The sequence below is a fragment of the Oryctolagus cuniculus genome, chromosome 7, assembly GCF_051225735.1.
Source record: "Oryctolagus cuniculus isolate XC-2025 breed Fujian yellow rabbit chromosome 7, ASM5122573v1, whole genome shotgun sequence".
In the NCBI taxonomy this organism is placed as follows: domain Eukaryota; kingdom Metazoa; phylum Chordata; class Mammalia; order Lagomorpha; family Leporidae; genus Oryctolagus; species Oryctolagus cuniculus.
Window position 1 is genome coordinate 120,858,414 of NC_142873.1, and position 15,497 is coordinate 120,873,910.

The following is a 15,497-nucleotide window of genomic DNA, read 5'->3' on the forward strand; positions in this document are numbered from 1 at the left end:
AGTACTTGTGTTCCTGCATCCAAGTGGGAGACCTGGATGGAGTTCTGGGCTCCTAACTTAGGCCTGGCCAACCCCTGGAGATTGCAGGCATTTGGGGAGTGAACCAGCAGATGGAAGATCTCTTTGTGTCTCTCTCTGTAACTCTACCTTTGAAATAAATAAATAAATAAATATTTATTCTAAAAAATCTTGAGACATAATTTTCATCAAGGGGAAATTTAGTTTTTTGTGACAATAGCATTATATAAGGTAAAACAAAAACATGTATCAACTGGTAACTAAGTTTTATATGAACACCTTGTACTCAGATTGTCACTGTGCAGCTTTAAGAGAAGGACTGCATATGGCTGACATTGCAGCAGCTGTTATGATAGCTACAGAAGCCCAAGAGAAACCAGACTTTAGTACTGAGGTCCACCAAGTGACACTGGGGCACACACTGAGAATTATAAGATTGCAGATGTAACAATGGAAGTTTTAGTTTGTATTCATGCATATATACATACATACAAATTGACTTCGACTGCATATTCACATATACAAATGGTTACTGAATAATAAAAATTTTCAATTTATGCAGTCTTTTTTAAATCACACCCTACACTTTTTCTTATAGATTCAGAAAGACACTGACATGTGAAATAAAAAAGATCATAAGAGGGAAAACATACAACAATAACTTCAGTCAGGCTTCATTCATCCACATTTGCTTGGCTCCAATATCTTTTATAAATCTCTTATTTGAAATCAGCTTCCAGTTACCTTTGAGTGTAAAATTTAAAAACTTAACCATTAAATTAAGCCTATTAATATTTAATAAGTACATTAAAATTAACACATATCTTAAGGACAGATTTTATTATAGCACTCTGTACATAACTCTGTTACAGCATTTCTTACATTGGACTGAAGTTCTTTTTAAATGTGTCAATTTCCTGGGCCAGCACTGTGACGTAGCAGGAAAAGCCACTGCCTGCAATGCCAGCATCCTATACGGGCACCAGTTGGTGTCTCGGCTGCTCTGCTGCCAATCCAGCTCCCTGTTAATGGTCTGGGAAAAGCAGCAGAGGATGGTCCAAGTGCTTGGGCCCCTGCTACTCAAATGGGAGAACTGGAAGAAGCTCCTGGCTCTTGGCTTCATCCTGGCCCAGCCCTGGTCATTGCAGCCATCTGGGGAGTAAACCAGCAGATGAAAAATTTCTCTCTGTCTGTCTCCCCCTCTCTCTCTCTAACTCTGACTTTCAAATAAATAAAATAAATCTTAAAAAAGATTTTTTTTTCTGTTTCCTCTCATTAGACTGGAATTCCTCAAGACCAGGGATACTCAGACTTTTTTTTTTTTAACTTTCATTAATTAATTAATTTGAAAGGCAGGTCAGGAAAGAGAGATTGATCTTTAATCACTGGTTTATTCCCCAAATGTCCACAACAGCCAGGGCTGGATCAGGTGGAAGCCAGGAGCCAGGAACTCCATCCTGGTGTCCCACATAGTGGTAAGTACACAAATACTTGAGCCATCATTTGGCTACCTTTGTAGGCTCATTAGCAGGAACCTAGATTGGAAGCAGAGTAGCCAGGACTCAAACTGGTACTCTGTTATAGGATGTAGGCATTGCAAGTGGCAACTTAACCCGTTGTGCCACAATGCTGACCCCTCAGATATCTTTTAAATAAAAGTACTGATTTTTTTTTTTTTTTTTTTTTGACAGGCAGAGTGGACAGTGAGAGAGAGAGACAGAGAGAAAGGTCTTCCTTTGCCGTTGGTTCACCCTCCAGTGGCCGCTGCGGCCAGTGCGCTGTGGCTGGCGCACTGCGCTGATCCGAAGGCAGGAGCCAGGTGTTATCCTGGTCTCCCATGCAGGTGCAGGGCCCAAGCACTTGGGCCATCCTCCACTGCACTCCCGGGCCACAGCAGAGAGCTGGACTGGAAGAGGAGCGACCGGGACAGAATCCGGCGCCCCGACCGGGACTAGAACCTGGTGTGCCGGTGCCACAGGCGGAGGATTAGCCTATGGAGCCGCAGCGCTGGCCAAAGTACTGAATTTTTTAAATATAAATAAAATTTTTTAAATAAAAGTACTGAATTTTTTTAAGATTTATTTATTTAAAATGCAGAGTTGCAGAGTGAGAGATATCTTCCATCCACTGGTTCACTCCCCAGATGGCTGCAATGGCTGGGGCTGGGGCTGGGCCTGCGCCAGGACAAAGCCAGGAGCCTGAAATGCCACCTGGGTCTCCCATGTCCTTGGATGCAGGGGCCCAAGGACTGAAGTGTGAAACAGTTCAACATTTAGAGGCCTGGAAGATAAGGACAAACCAATAAAGAAAAATAAGGCTGAATAGAAAGAAATGAGGGACAAATGAGCCAAGTAAGATATCCCGGCAATTAAGTAAAAATAATGACTTTGAGGAGGAGGGCAAGATCAACTGTGTCAAATAAGATGAAGACTGAGAATAACATTGATTGTCAATGATTCTCAGAAGCTGAGAGCCACAGCTTGGTAGATAAGGTAGTCAGCAATTATATGAATCCTAGTGTGGAGAGGCAGAAGGTTCAGGAAACTGAGGGTGACACAGGAAAAAAATTGGGCAGGAAAATAGCAATGACACAGTTAGAAATTCTATGGTAAGAAAACTGAGGGGAAAGGCTAGTACTAGGACAGTCGAGTAGAGCCAGTGTGATGTAGTAGATAAAGACAGGCTACAGAATCACCGTCTAAAGTCCAAGAGAAGGCTCTAACCAGCTGGCTGTGACCCTTAACAAAGCCATCTCCCTCTGCTCAGGACAATAATACCTCCCTCACACAGTTAGGAAACCAAAATAAATAATGTAAACAAAAGTGCAATAAACAAATTTGTTCTTATAACTGTTGCCAGAGTGCCACGTAAATACCAGGGAGTTACACTATTTCTTGTATTCTTTAGGATGGCTTAAAAAGCAGAGGTCCATGGAACCAAAATCCCAATGAAAACTAAAGCATCCCAACACAGTACTGAGATAATCATTTCAGACAAGGTTTTCTTTTTCCTTTTTTAAATCTATATTTATTTGAAAGGCAGAGTAACCGAGAGAGACAGAGATCTTCCATCTACTGCTTTACTCCCCGAAATGCCAGCAGCAGTGGGGGCTGGGCAGGGCCGAACCTCATCCAGGTCTCCCATGTTGATGGCAGGTACCCAAGTACTTGGGGCCATGGTCTACTGCCTCCCTGGTGCATTAGCGGGAATCTGGATCAGGAGCAGAGGAACTGGAACTGGAACTGGCATTCTGATAAGGGACACAGGTCCTAAGGGGTGGCTTAACCCAGTGCACCACAGCTCCCACCCCAGACAAGGTTTATACTAACCATGCTACTAAGATGTGGCAATCTCCACTCCTATTCTTTAACATGTCTTATTTTTCAACTGTCAGACTGGTAATCAAGCAAATTAAAAGGAACATCAATTTTTATGCATAACTGAATAAAGGGCAACATTCCAATGATCCTTATTTTTAACAAAATATTTAAAAAAAATGATTCTCAGGGTGGGTGTCTGATCTGGTAGTGAGGATGCCTCTTGGGACACCCACATCCCATATCAGAGTTTGAGTCATGAACCTGTTCCTGATTCCAGTTTCCTGCTAACGGGCACCCTTGGAGGCAGCATGTAATGGCTCAAATACTTAGGTCCTTGCCACCCACGTGGGAGACCCAGACGGGGTCCTGGCACCACCTTCAGCCAGGCCCAGCCCCTGCTTTTGGAGGCACCTGGAAATGGACCAGCAGATGGGAGGTTTCTATCTCTTTTTGTCTTTCTGCCTACCAAACAATTTTTAAATCAAACTTTAAATTTTAAAGGTATTCTCAATTTTGGTTGGATATTGCAGTCCCCTTGGTACCCCTTCCCTTCCTACCCGACTTGGCCTCTATACATACTATTCTCTCTGCCTACAATGCTGTCTGCCAAGACAGTCACACTGAGATCTCCATTCAGTCATTTGTTCCTCAGAGAAGCCTTAAACTAAGTCAGGTCTCAGTAAACACGCTCATTTACAGTATTGTGTTTGTCTAAATCCTTAGTCTACATATAGTTTTAAAAACTATAGCTTGGGGCCAGCGTTGCGGCACATCGGGTTAAGGCCCCAGCCTGCGATGCCGGTATCCCGTATGGATGCTGGTTTGGGTCGTGGCTAATCCTACTCCAATCCAGCTCTCTACTATGGCCTGGGAGAGCAGTGGGGGATGGCCCAAATCCTTGGGCCCCTGCACCCATATGGGAGACCTGGAGGAGGCTTCTGGCTTCGGATCGGCGCAGCTCCAGCCGTTGCAGTCATTTGGAGTGTACCAGCGGAATGGAGGACCTCTTTCTCTCTGACTCTACCTCTCTCTCTGTGACTCTACCTTTTAAATAAATAAAATAATTCTTAAAAAAAAAAACCCACTATAGTTTATAAAGTGTGTATATTACATATTATATATCAGTAAATACATATAAATATAAAAATGTGTTTGTGACGGTATCACTGCCATTCCTATTAGACTAAGCTATGGAGGTACAGCCTGTGTAATTTATCTTTGAATCTTAAGCTGTAACAAATCCAACTGATGTTTGTTCATCTAAGTTTAAACCATTAGACATCAGAAATCTTAAGCAAAATTTTACCATTTCCATAGTAGAGATCTCAGAGAACTTGATTTCCCGTTAGGTATACAATTCAAAGGATCTCTGGATTCTCAAGTGATCCCCTTGAAACAATGTATTCAATGGTTCAAAATATTGAAACATCACCATAATATCTGTTGTTTACCCAGGACATACTCCCCGAGCTGCACTTTATGTATGCAATTAATCTTCAGAAGAATTCTGCAAGCTAAGAATGCTATCTCTTTTACAAAAAGGAAACAGAAACTCATATCAGCTTGCTCTGGGTCATGAAGCAAGTAAGCTGGGATTTAATTAGAACTGAACCCAAGCAGGCATTTCTGCTGTGCCATGTCCTGTGACATTATTATTATTATTATTAGACATTCATTTCAACAGAATCTCATGTAACTAAGACTCTGGTCAGCTTGACAAAATAAAGTCTAACCTTCAAATGTCCTTCGCCTGTGAGGAATTCAGAGTAACCAGCATCAGTGGCCAGCAAACCTACAAACTGCATGCTGGGCCGTTGTTGTATAAAGGCTTCCACAGCTTTATCTGTCACGTGCTTTCTCCCAGAAACGTCCAAGGAGACAAGGTTGGGTAGGATGTCCTTTTGTTCTAGCAAGCGGAGAGCTATGTCTGATGTAAACTGTTTATCATCTGAGATATCTAGGTGATTCAGATACTTCAGCTCCCGAACAACATCCAGTATCTGGGTGGTTGTCATTTTTAAGCATTTCAAGTGGTGCATGGTTAAAGACTTGAGTCGGTCTTTGCAGGCCAGCAGAGCAGTGATGTCTGTGATGGAGGTGTTAGAAATGTCCAGGCTCTCTAATCTTGGCAACGAGGCCACCTCAGCCAGGTCTTCATTGTAAAAGAGGACATTGGTGATGCTTAAAGCGCGAAGGCCAGAAAGCCGACTGAAGCACCGCTCGTAGGGGTCCTCGAGGGAGAGCGTTAGCGAGTTCAGCACGAGGCACTGGAGATTTTGCTGGATCCACTTGTTACTGCCAAGCCCACTGATAATGTCTGTAATGGTGATGTCAGCGTTCACACCTGTGGCATCAAGTTCCACTAACTTGTGGTGGCAGAAGGCTTTCCGGAAAGCAACAGCTGAGATCTTTGCTTTGCGAATGCACGCTCGCTTTAAGCGCATCTGGTTGCCCCTAAAAATACCCACGGTTCCATCATTCAGTAGACCTGGAGAAAACAAACAGCATTTTAACTTCAGGAGAAGATTAAAGACTTAAAATTTCCATCATACTTTCTGCTTCCAAAGCACTCCCATGTTCTAGTATCGCATTTGATAATCACAACAATTCAGTCAGGATATCGTGACAATTTATAAATAGATAAGTCAGGGTTCAGAAAGCAGCTTTAAAAAACCACAGAGCCAGCAAGAGGCAGAATCAAGACGGTAGACATCACTGATGAACCGCTAACACCTGGCTCTCATTGCCTACTATTATAAACAGACAGCTACATTTCCCAGGCCTCTCCTGGAGTTAGATAAGGCCATATGTCTAGTTCTAGCCAATGGGCTGGAGCTAAAGCCCTCAAGAGCCAGTGCATGACTTTCCATGCTATCTTCAGCTATGACAAGTGAGGCTTCCAGTTCTACAGCACATATCAGGATCCTAGGGTGACTATGGAGGAGAGCTCGCTATGGACTTGCAGAATTTATATAGCATAAATTAGATATAAACCTTGTACGAATGTATAAGATGTGTTACCGCTGGCGCCGCAGCTCAATAGGCTAATCCTCCACCTAGTGGCGCAGGCACACCGGGTTCTAGTCCCGGTCAGGGTGCCGGATTCTGTCCCGGTTGCCCCTCTTCCAGGCCAGCTCTCTGCTGTGGCCCGGGAAGGCAGTGGAGGATGGCCCAAGTGCTTGGGCCATCTGCTGCTGCTTTCCCAGGTGCATTAGCAGGGAGCTGGATCAGAAGTGGAGCAGCTGGGACTTAACCCACTCTACCACAACACTGGCCCCAAAGCCTATTCTTTAAATGCACTATACCACATTATTCTACACATATAATCAATATTTTTAAAGCATATATAATACTTACAATTCATTATTCAACCACTAGCTAGATAGGAAACTTTATTAAAGGAATTTAGTGGTTATAGGTTATAGCCTCCTCCATATCAGATGAATGCAAAGTGGACACAGTAACTTCGTGAAGTCCCTTAGAGATCTGCCTCTATGTCTACCAATTGATAATGCTATATGGAGTAGCCAGGATTCAAACTGACACTCATATGGGATGACAACGCTGTAGGCAGCAGCTTTCCCACTATGCCACAGCACCAGCACCTGTACTTTTTTTTTTTTTTTTAAGATTTATTTATCTATTTGAAAGTCAAAGTTACTACAGAGAGAAGGAGACACAGAGAGATCTTCCATCTACTGGTTCACTCCCAGCTGGCCACAACAAATCCAGGAGCTTCATTCGGGTCTCCCCCCTGGGTGGCAGGGGCTCAAACATTTGAGCCATCTTTCACTGTTTTTCCCAGGCCATTAGCAGAGAGCTGGATCAGAGGTGAAGCAGACAGGAAACAAACTGGTGCTCATATGGGATGCCAGGGTCACAGGTCGCAGCTTTACACACTGTGCCACAACACCAGCCCTTATGTCAGCACTACTAATGTAGACACAAAGAAAAATGAGATGTTTCAGTACTTGAAGAATTTATAATTCCATGATGTAAAAAAAGAAAAAAAAAATACAGCCAACCATAATATGCCAGTATTGAGTGCAAAGTACACAAAAGCAAAAAGAAGGAAGTAATTCACTAATTCACCATGACTGGAGATGTGAAAAAGATTCCTTGGAAAAGCAGATCTTTGATTGAGGCCTTCAAAGATGGAGACAGGAGGGGAGGGATATTGAAGGCAGAATGTACAGCATAAATAAAGGCTTACAGACGGGAAAATGCATCACACGGTCAGCAGAGGGCAGGCAGTGCTGGCTACAGCCTGGCAGAGGAAGCACACAGGGAAGGACCTGGATACGAAGGGGAAGGTGGTTTCTGGAGATGTGAGTATGCAAATTGGGAGGCAAGTAATGAGGCTGAGAAGGTAAGTTTTGGCTAAATCACTCTGAAAGGTAAAGAGAAGAAAGACTAGCTACAGACCGTGGGACCCAAGGAACGGCACACTGGAGTTCCCGGTGGTGGTGGTTCTCCTGGTCCTATATCCCAGACCTACAGTTGAAGAAGCCAGCTACCCAGGAACTCCAGTGGGAACAGACCAACAAAAGCTCCCCCAAAACGTGCACACTCCAGTCAAAGTACCAGGAAAGGAGCAGCCCCGCAAGACAGGAAGCTTTTAGGTAACTGCTGCTCCATGCTCTACTTCAGCCAAAAAGTTGTCATCCCACTCCTCCCATGCCAGCAAATGCCAAGGGCAGCCTCGATTTGCACCATCAGTAAGCTGTAACTACCTGCCAGTTCCCCACGTGGGAAGCTCAAGGCAGGCTGAGTGGAGCACTAGGACCAAGCCCTCCCCTGTGACACCAGGAGTTACCATCTGAGGAACCTGGCCTTTCACACCCAAGCAGCAGTGCGGGTCTCCACTCCTTCCCTCCTCGTGGGAAGTCAGGACTTTCACAACCGCCCACCAGTAATGAGGCCACCTTCTTCCAATGCAGTGAAGTGGAGAGCAGCTGGGAGTCAGGAATGATGGCTTCACGCCCTTCTCAGCTGAGGAGCACAGTCCTCGTAGGGAATCAGAATTTCATCCCCTGTACAGCAGGCACAAGGCCCCACCTCGGGTGTCAGCCAAAGCCAAGGAGGGCGCAGTCTGTGAGCAAGGAGGCTGTCCCCTGCCTTCCATGGCTGGAGTGCTGTCAGAAGCACATACACACGAGTCTCCTACCATCCAGAATATCCGGGTTTCAACCAAAATCCCTCATCACACCAAGACTAAAAAGACAATCAGTAGATGCTAACACAGAACAGAAATGTTAAAATTATTCTACAGAAGTCTTAAAGGAACCCTCATAAAAATGCAGACAACATTTTCAAAAGTGAGCAATTACAAACACAAGTGAAACACAGAAAGCCTCAGCAAGGAAATAAAAGATAAAGGACCAAATGGAAATTTTCAAACTGAAAACATAATAGTTGAGCTCAAACCAAATTGAGGAAAGAAACCAGTGAACTAGGGGCCGGCGCTGTGGTGTAGTAGACTAAGTCTCTGCCTGCAGTGCCACCAGCCCATATGGATGCTGGTTCATGTCCTGGCTGCTCCTCTTCCAAGGCAGATCTCTGCTTATGGCCTGGGAATGCAGTGGAGAATGGCCCAAGTGCTTGGGCCCCTGCACCCACGTGGGAGACCTGGAAGAAGTTCCTGGTTCCTGGCTTCCAATCAGCCCAGCACCGGCTGTTGCAGCCATTTGGAGAGTCAACCAGCATGTGGAAGACCTCTCTCTCTCTCTGCTTGGGACAACTGCATCCCTATTAGAACGCCTAGTCTGAATCCTGGTTACTCTGTTTCCAATCCAGCTTCCAGCTAATGCACTTGGGAGGCAGTGGATGATGTCCCAAGTGCTTGAGTCACTGCCTCCCACATGGGAGACCTGGATGGAGTTCCTGTCTCCAGCTTGCCTCGGTCCTGGCTGTGGGCATTTGGGGAATGAACTAAATGAAAGATAGCTCTTTTCTGTCCTCCAAATAAATAAATATTTTTAAAATAAAATAAATATATATATATATTTACAACTGTATTTTAAGCAGGAAAGAGTAAAGGGATATAGGAGGAGGTAAGGTTTCTACATTTCACTCAAACTAATAAAGTGATAATATAAAGAGACTGTTCATGTTATCCACAAGAAACTCACTTCAAATATAATCTGAGCCAGGTTGAAAGTAAAAGGATAGAAAAGGTTATGTCAAGCAAATATTAATCAAAAGCATGTATGGCACATTAACATCAGATAAAGAACACTAACCAGATAGAGGCAAAGACAGACATAATGTCATGAGAAAAGGTCAGTCCACCAGGAAGATACAGTATATTAGATATTTATGCACTGAAAAATTTGCAAAATATGTGAAACAGAACTGTCAGGAGAAATACACAGATCCAAAATTATTGTGGGAGAATTAACATCCTTCTTTCAACAAGTGATCGTACAACTAGGAAGAAATCAGCACAGACACAGAAAAATTGAACCCCATTAAACAACAAGATCTGGTTCTCACTCAGAGAACACTGAATCCAACAACAGCCGAATGAAGACATTATTTGCAAGTGCTCACAAAACATAGATCAAAAAATACCTTGTCCTAGGCCTTTTTGCAAACCTCATGAAATGTAAAAGGATTGTTATTATAAGTGTGTTACCCAACAATGGACTCAAACTAAAATTCAGTAACAAAAAGTTAAAAGAAAATCCCCAAACATTTGGAAGCTAAACAATACATTTCTAAATAATCTATGGACCAAAAGGAGTCTCAAGAAAACAGGAGCCAGTGTTCTAGCACAGTGGTTAAGCCACAGCTTGCAATGCCCACATCCCGTATCAGAGTGCCATCTGAGTCCACACTGCTCCACTTTTCCATCCTAGTGCACCTGGGAAGACAGCAGAGGATGGCTCCAGTGCTTGGGCCCCTGCCACCCATGTGGGAGACCCAGATGGAATTCCTGGCTCATGGCTTTGGCCTGGCCCAGCCCTGGCTATTGTTGCCATTTGGTGAGCGAAACAGCAGATGAAACATCAATCTCTCATTCCCTCCCTCCCTCCCTCTCTCTTTCTTTCTCTCGCTCTCTCTCTCTCACTCTGCCTTTCAAATAAGTAAGTCAGAGAGAGAAAACATAAAAATACTGAACTAAATGAAAATATAACATCAAAAGTTATGGAGCTTAGCTAAAGTAGTACTGAGGGACATTTAAATACTAAGTGATAACTTTAGAAAGGAGGAAAGGTCTCAAATTAATATAATCTCAGCTCCCATATGAAGAACCTGGAAAGGAAAATAAACCAAGCAGAAGATGGAAAATAATAGAACAGAAATCAATGAAATTGAAAACAGATAAACAAAGGAAAAATGAAAGAAATAGCTGGTTCTCTAAAAAGACAGTAAAATTGACAAATTTCTAGCAGGGTTGACAAAGGAAAAAGAGAAGTCATCAGGGAGCCGGCACTGTGGCGCAGAGGGTTAAAGCCCTGGCCTGAAGCGCTGGCATCCTATACAGGTGCCGGTTCTTGTCCCAGCTGCTTCACTTCCAATCCAGCTCTCTGCTATGGCCTGGGAAAGCAGTAGAAGATGGCCCAAGTCCTTGGGTCCCCACGCCCATGTGGGAGACCTGGAATAAGCTCCTGATTCCTGGCTTCAGATTGGCGCAGTTCCGGCCATTGCGGCCATCTGGGGAGTGAACCAGTGGATGGAAGACCTCTCTCTCTGACTCTACCTCTCTCTGCAACTCTGTCTTTCAAATAAAATAATGATAAAAAAAAGTCATCAAATGTTACTATCAGAAATAAAACATGGGATATCACTACAGAACTCCTGGTTGGGACAGTCACATAACCTGCATTCACAGTTAATGTATTCTACACACACACACAGATGAGGGGGCTTCCAAAAGTTCATGGAAAATGGAAATAAAATATTTTGGTGCAAAATTATTGTGAAATCCATATGTAGTTATTTCACAAAATACAATTTCCATGAACCTTTTGAAGATTCCTCATAATATAAATTCATATGATTAACTGTATACATACATACATACAAGTATATATATAAGTCACAGCAAGACTATCAATCAGGGTATGAACATTTGGTATAGTGGTTAAGCTACTGCTGGAGCTGATGCTGTGGCATAGCAGGTAAAGCCGCTGTTTCAGTGTTGGCATTCCATACAGGCACCGGTTCAAGTCCCAGCTGCTCCATTTCTGATCCAGTTCTCTATTAAGGCCTGCGAAAGCAGTAGAAGATGATCCAAGTACTTGGGCCCTTGCACCTGCATGGGAGACCCGGAAGAAGCTCCTGGCTCTGGCTTCAGATCAGCCCAGCTCCAGCCACTGAGGCCATTTGGGGAGTGAACTGGCAGATGGTAGTCTCTCTGTCTGCCTCTGCCTCTCTCTAACTCTGCCTCTCAAATAAATAAATAAATAAATAAATAAATAAATCTTTAAAAAAAAAAAAAGATACCGCTTAGGACACCTGCATCCCCTTCCTGGAGTGCACAGTTCCAGTCCTGACTCTGCTTCTGATTTTTAGCTTCCTACTAATGCACACCCTGGGAAGCAGATGATAGCCCCCAAATACTTGGGTCTCTGCCACGCATGTGAGAGACCAGATGGAGTTCTAGGTTCCCAGCTTTAACCTGGCCGAGTCCCAGCTGTTGTGGGCATCTGGGGAGTAAATCAACAGATGGAAGATACCTCTCTCTCTGCCTTTCAAATAAATTAAATAAGTAAGTAAATAACTTTAAAAAAAAAGATTCAGGATAGAGTAAAAATAAATAAAGGCTTTCTGGCCTTTTCTGTTATTTATCATAAAATAATTACATGACCACAACAATACTTCAAAACTCAGTGCCAATTCACAGCATACAATCACATTTTGCTCTGTTTATGCTTACCGTGAAAGGCCATGGTCTGAAGCAGTCGATCAGCCACCTCCTGAGGGAACACCCCAGGCTCCTGCAGACACAGCGTCCCATCCTGTCGTGCTGAGCAGAACTTCTCCAGGTGAGTAGTCAGGAAACTCAGGCAGATATCAAGTAAGGAATAGGGAGACGCCTCCTCCTTGGAGCCCAGGGGAAACATAAGGGGAACACAAAAGCCAGCCAGTTAGCATCCAGAAAAGCAGAGACGGAAACATCCTTTTACTCTTTCAACAAGTATTTACTCAGTGTCTGTCAGATGCCAAGGGTGAGATAAGGGGAACACAGTGTGAGAGAGAAACAGTGACCATTCCATACAGGCTGTTAGAGCCGGCAAGCACGTGGGGAGGGGTGGGGTCCAACCCACCAGGGATGCCCAGGGAAGACCTCAGAAGCACGGCAGATTACTCTTCCTAGATTACTCATCACCCTCCCCTGCTCAAACCTTCAGTGGATTCCCAAGGGCCTCAGAATAAATTGTTAAGTTCATGTCTGAGAACTTCCCAAAGCAAGCCCCAGCTTACTTTCAGCTTGATCTCCCACATAATTCCCATCCCAACCTGATGATTCAAAAATAAAACATTTGGCATAGGAGCCACTGTTGTGGCACAATGGGTTAAGCCACCACCTGTCACACAGGCATCCCAAATGAGTGCTGGTTCAAGTCTCAGCTGCTCCATTTCCAATCCAGCTTCTACAGCAGAAGATGGCCCAAGTGCTTGGGGCCCTGCCATGCACATGGGAGACCTGGAGAGAGTTCCAGGCTCCTGGCTTTGGCCTAGCCCAGCCCTGGCCATTGAGGCCATTTAGGGAGTGAACCAGCAGATGGAAGACCTCTCTCTCTCTCCCCGTCTCTCTGTCTCTATCTTTTTGTAACTCTGCCTTTGAAATAATCTTTTTAAATAAATAAATAAATAATCTGGTATAGATATTGGCATTCTCACAGTCATTCTGGTCTGATGCATAAAGAACTAATCAAATCAGCAAAAAGATTTAAGCATGAGGGCTTTACACTTGATCTTAGCCAAAAGGCTGAGAAATGGTAAGCATAAGGGCTTTAATTACAGAAATATTATACATGTCCTCAACAATATTATAATTAAAATACAATTGTATTTAGTCACCCATTAGGTGATTTCTGTATGACTGCTGCTGTACAAGAATTATCCATTATGTCATCTATCCTTCATCACTATTTTACAAAGTACTAAAGCATCTTCATTTTTGCATAATTGAAATTAGTTTCAGGGGCCCAGCATTGTCCCTCTGCAATTTCAGCCACTGCCTGTGTTGCAGGCATCCCATATCTGATTGCTAGTCAGAGTCCTGACTACTCTGCTTCTGATCCAGCTCCCTGCTAATGCACCTGGGAAGGCAGTGTTCTATAAACCAAGTGCTTAGGCCCCTGCCACCCACATGGGAGACCCAGATAGAGTTCCAGGCTCCTGGTTTCACTCTGTTTCAGACCTGGCTATTGTGGCCATTTGGGGAGTGAACCAGCAGCTCTCTCTGTTGCTGTATCTTTCAAATAAATAATAATAAATAAATAAATCTTTTTTCAAAAGAAAGAAAATAGGCTCTGAAAAATAACATCTTTCTCAAAAGCATTCCACACACAGTAAGTGACAGTGTGGCTTCAAAATATGAACTGATTTGAGAGCGCAACTCTTAACCACATAATATTGTACATGTAACATTTTAATGGCTGAATAATATGTAGTCATTAGAAATTATATTTCACAACCGGCGCCGCGGCTCAATAGGCTAATCCTCCGCCTGTGGCGCTGGCACACCGGGTTCTAGTCCCAGTCGGGGCACCGGATTCTGTCCCGGTTGCCCCTCTTCCATTCCAGCTCTCTGCTATGGCCCGGGAGTGCAGTGGAGGATGGCCCAAGTGCTTGGGCCTTGCACCTGCAAGGCAGACCAGGAGAAGCACCTGGCTCCTGGCTACGGATCAGCACGGTGTGCCAGCACCGGCCGCAGCGGCCATTGGGGGGTGAACCAATGGAAAAAGGAAGACCTTTGTCTCTGTCTCTCTCTCTCACTGTCCACTCTGCCTGTCAAAAAAAAAAATATTTCACACCCAGCATTGTGGCACAGTGGGTAATGCCACTATCTGACACTAGCATCCCAGTGGGTGCCTGTTTGCATCCCAGCTGCTTCACTTATGACCTAGTTCCCTGCTAACGGCCTGGGAAAAGCAGCAGAAGATGGCCCAAGTGAATAATCCCTTGCCAACCATGTGGAGACCCGGAAGAAGCCCCTGGCTTCAACCTGGCCCAGCCTTGGCTGTTGCGACATCTGGGGAGTAAAGCAATGGACGGATGATCTGTCTCTCCCTCTCTCTAACTCTTGACTTTCAAATAAATACATTTTTTTTTTTTTTTTTGACAGGCAGAGTTAGACAGTGAGAGAGAGAGAGAGACAGAGAGAAAGGTCTTCCTTTTCCATTGGTTCACCCCCCAAAATGGCCACTACGGCTGGAGCGCTGTGGCCGGCGCACTGCGCCAATCTGAAGCCAGGAGCCAGGTGCTTCCTCTTGGTCTCCCATACGGGTGGCAGGGCCCAAGCACTTGGGCCATCCTCCACTGCCTTCCCGGGCCACAGCAGAGAGCTGGACTGGAAGAGGAGTGACTGAGACTAGAACCCGGTGTGCCAGCACCACAGGTGGAGGATTAGCCAAGTGAGCCGTGGCGCCGGCCAATATATCTTTTTTTAAAAAAAGAAAACTATCTTAGTAAATGAGAAGATATTACATATTAACGATCAAACGACTTAACAGTGTTAAACTGATCTACAGATTCAATGCAATCCCTACCAAAAGGCTACTTGCAGGGTAGTGTTGTGGTACAATGGGTTGAATATTTAGTTCCTGCACTCTCTGGAGTTCATGTAAAGCAATGAGCTCTATGTGACTGCTGGACACAGCTTAGCCTCCAGCATGCCCTCACCCCCTCTCATGTGAGCTCCCCCCCTTATCTCTGTAACTCTGCCACTTAAATAAATTTTAAAAATTAAAATTTTTTTAAAAAGTTAAACATAGTGTTACTATATGACCCAGCAGTTTACTCCTAGTTGAACCATACCCGAGGGAAATGAAAACATGTCTATTCAAAAACTTGCACATGAATTTTTATAGCAGCATTATTTGTGATAACTAAAAACTACAAACTGTTTTTACTAACAACATTACTGATACCAAATGTGTTTCTGTTTTCCCTATACCAACAACGAATTCTGACACTGAATGT

The 15,497-nt window shown here is 44.2% G+C and overlaps 1 protein-coding gene and 1 long non-coding RNA gene across 2 annotated transcripts in view; one reads left to right on the forward strand and one right to left on the reverse strand.

Moving 5' to 3' along the window:
* Window positions 1-4,833, forward strand: part of LOC149125709 (uncharacterized) — a 53,382-nt gene extending 48,549 nt beyond the window's left edge. Inside the window, exon 2 of the long non-coding RNA XR_016211023.1 lies at window positions 1,710-4,833. This is a non-coding gene — a long non-coding RNA (uncharacterized LOC149125709). The remainder of the gene's footprint in view (window positions 1-1,709) is intronic.
* The window catches only part of ZYG11B (zyg-11 family member B, cell cycle regulator), an 80,427-nt gene that overhangs the window by 42,982 nt on the left and 21,948 nt on the right, over window positions 1-15,497 (reverse strand). Inside the window, exons 2-3 of the mRNA XM_008265236.5 lie at window positions 12,223-12,388; window positions 5,072-5,826 (exon numbers count right to left, since the gene is read on the reverse strand). Of these exons, the coding sequence (XP_008263458.1) occupies window positions 5,072-5,826; window positions 12,223-12,388 (921 nt within the window). The remainder of the gene's footprint in view (window positions 1-5,071; window positions 5,827-12,222; window positions 12,389-15,497) is intronic.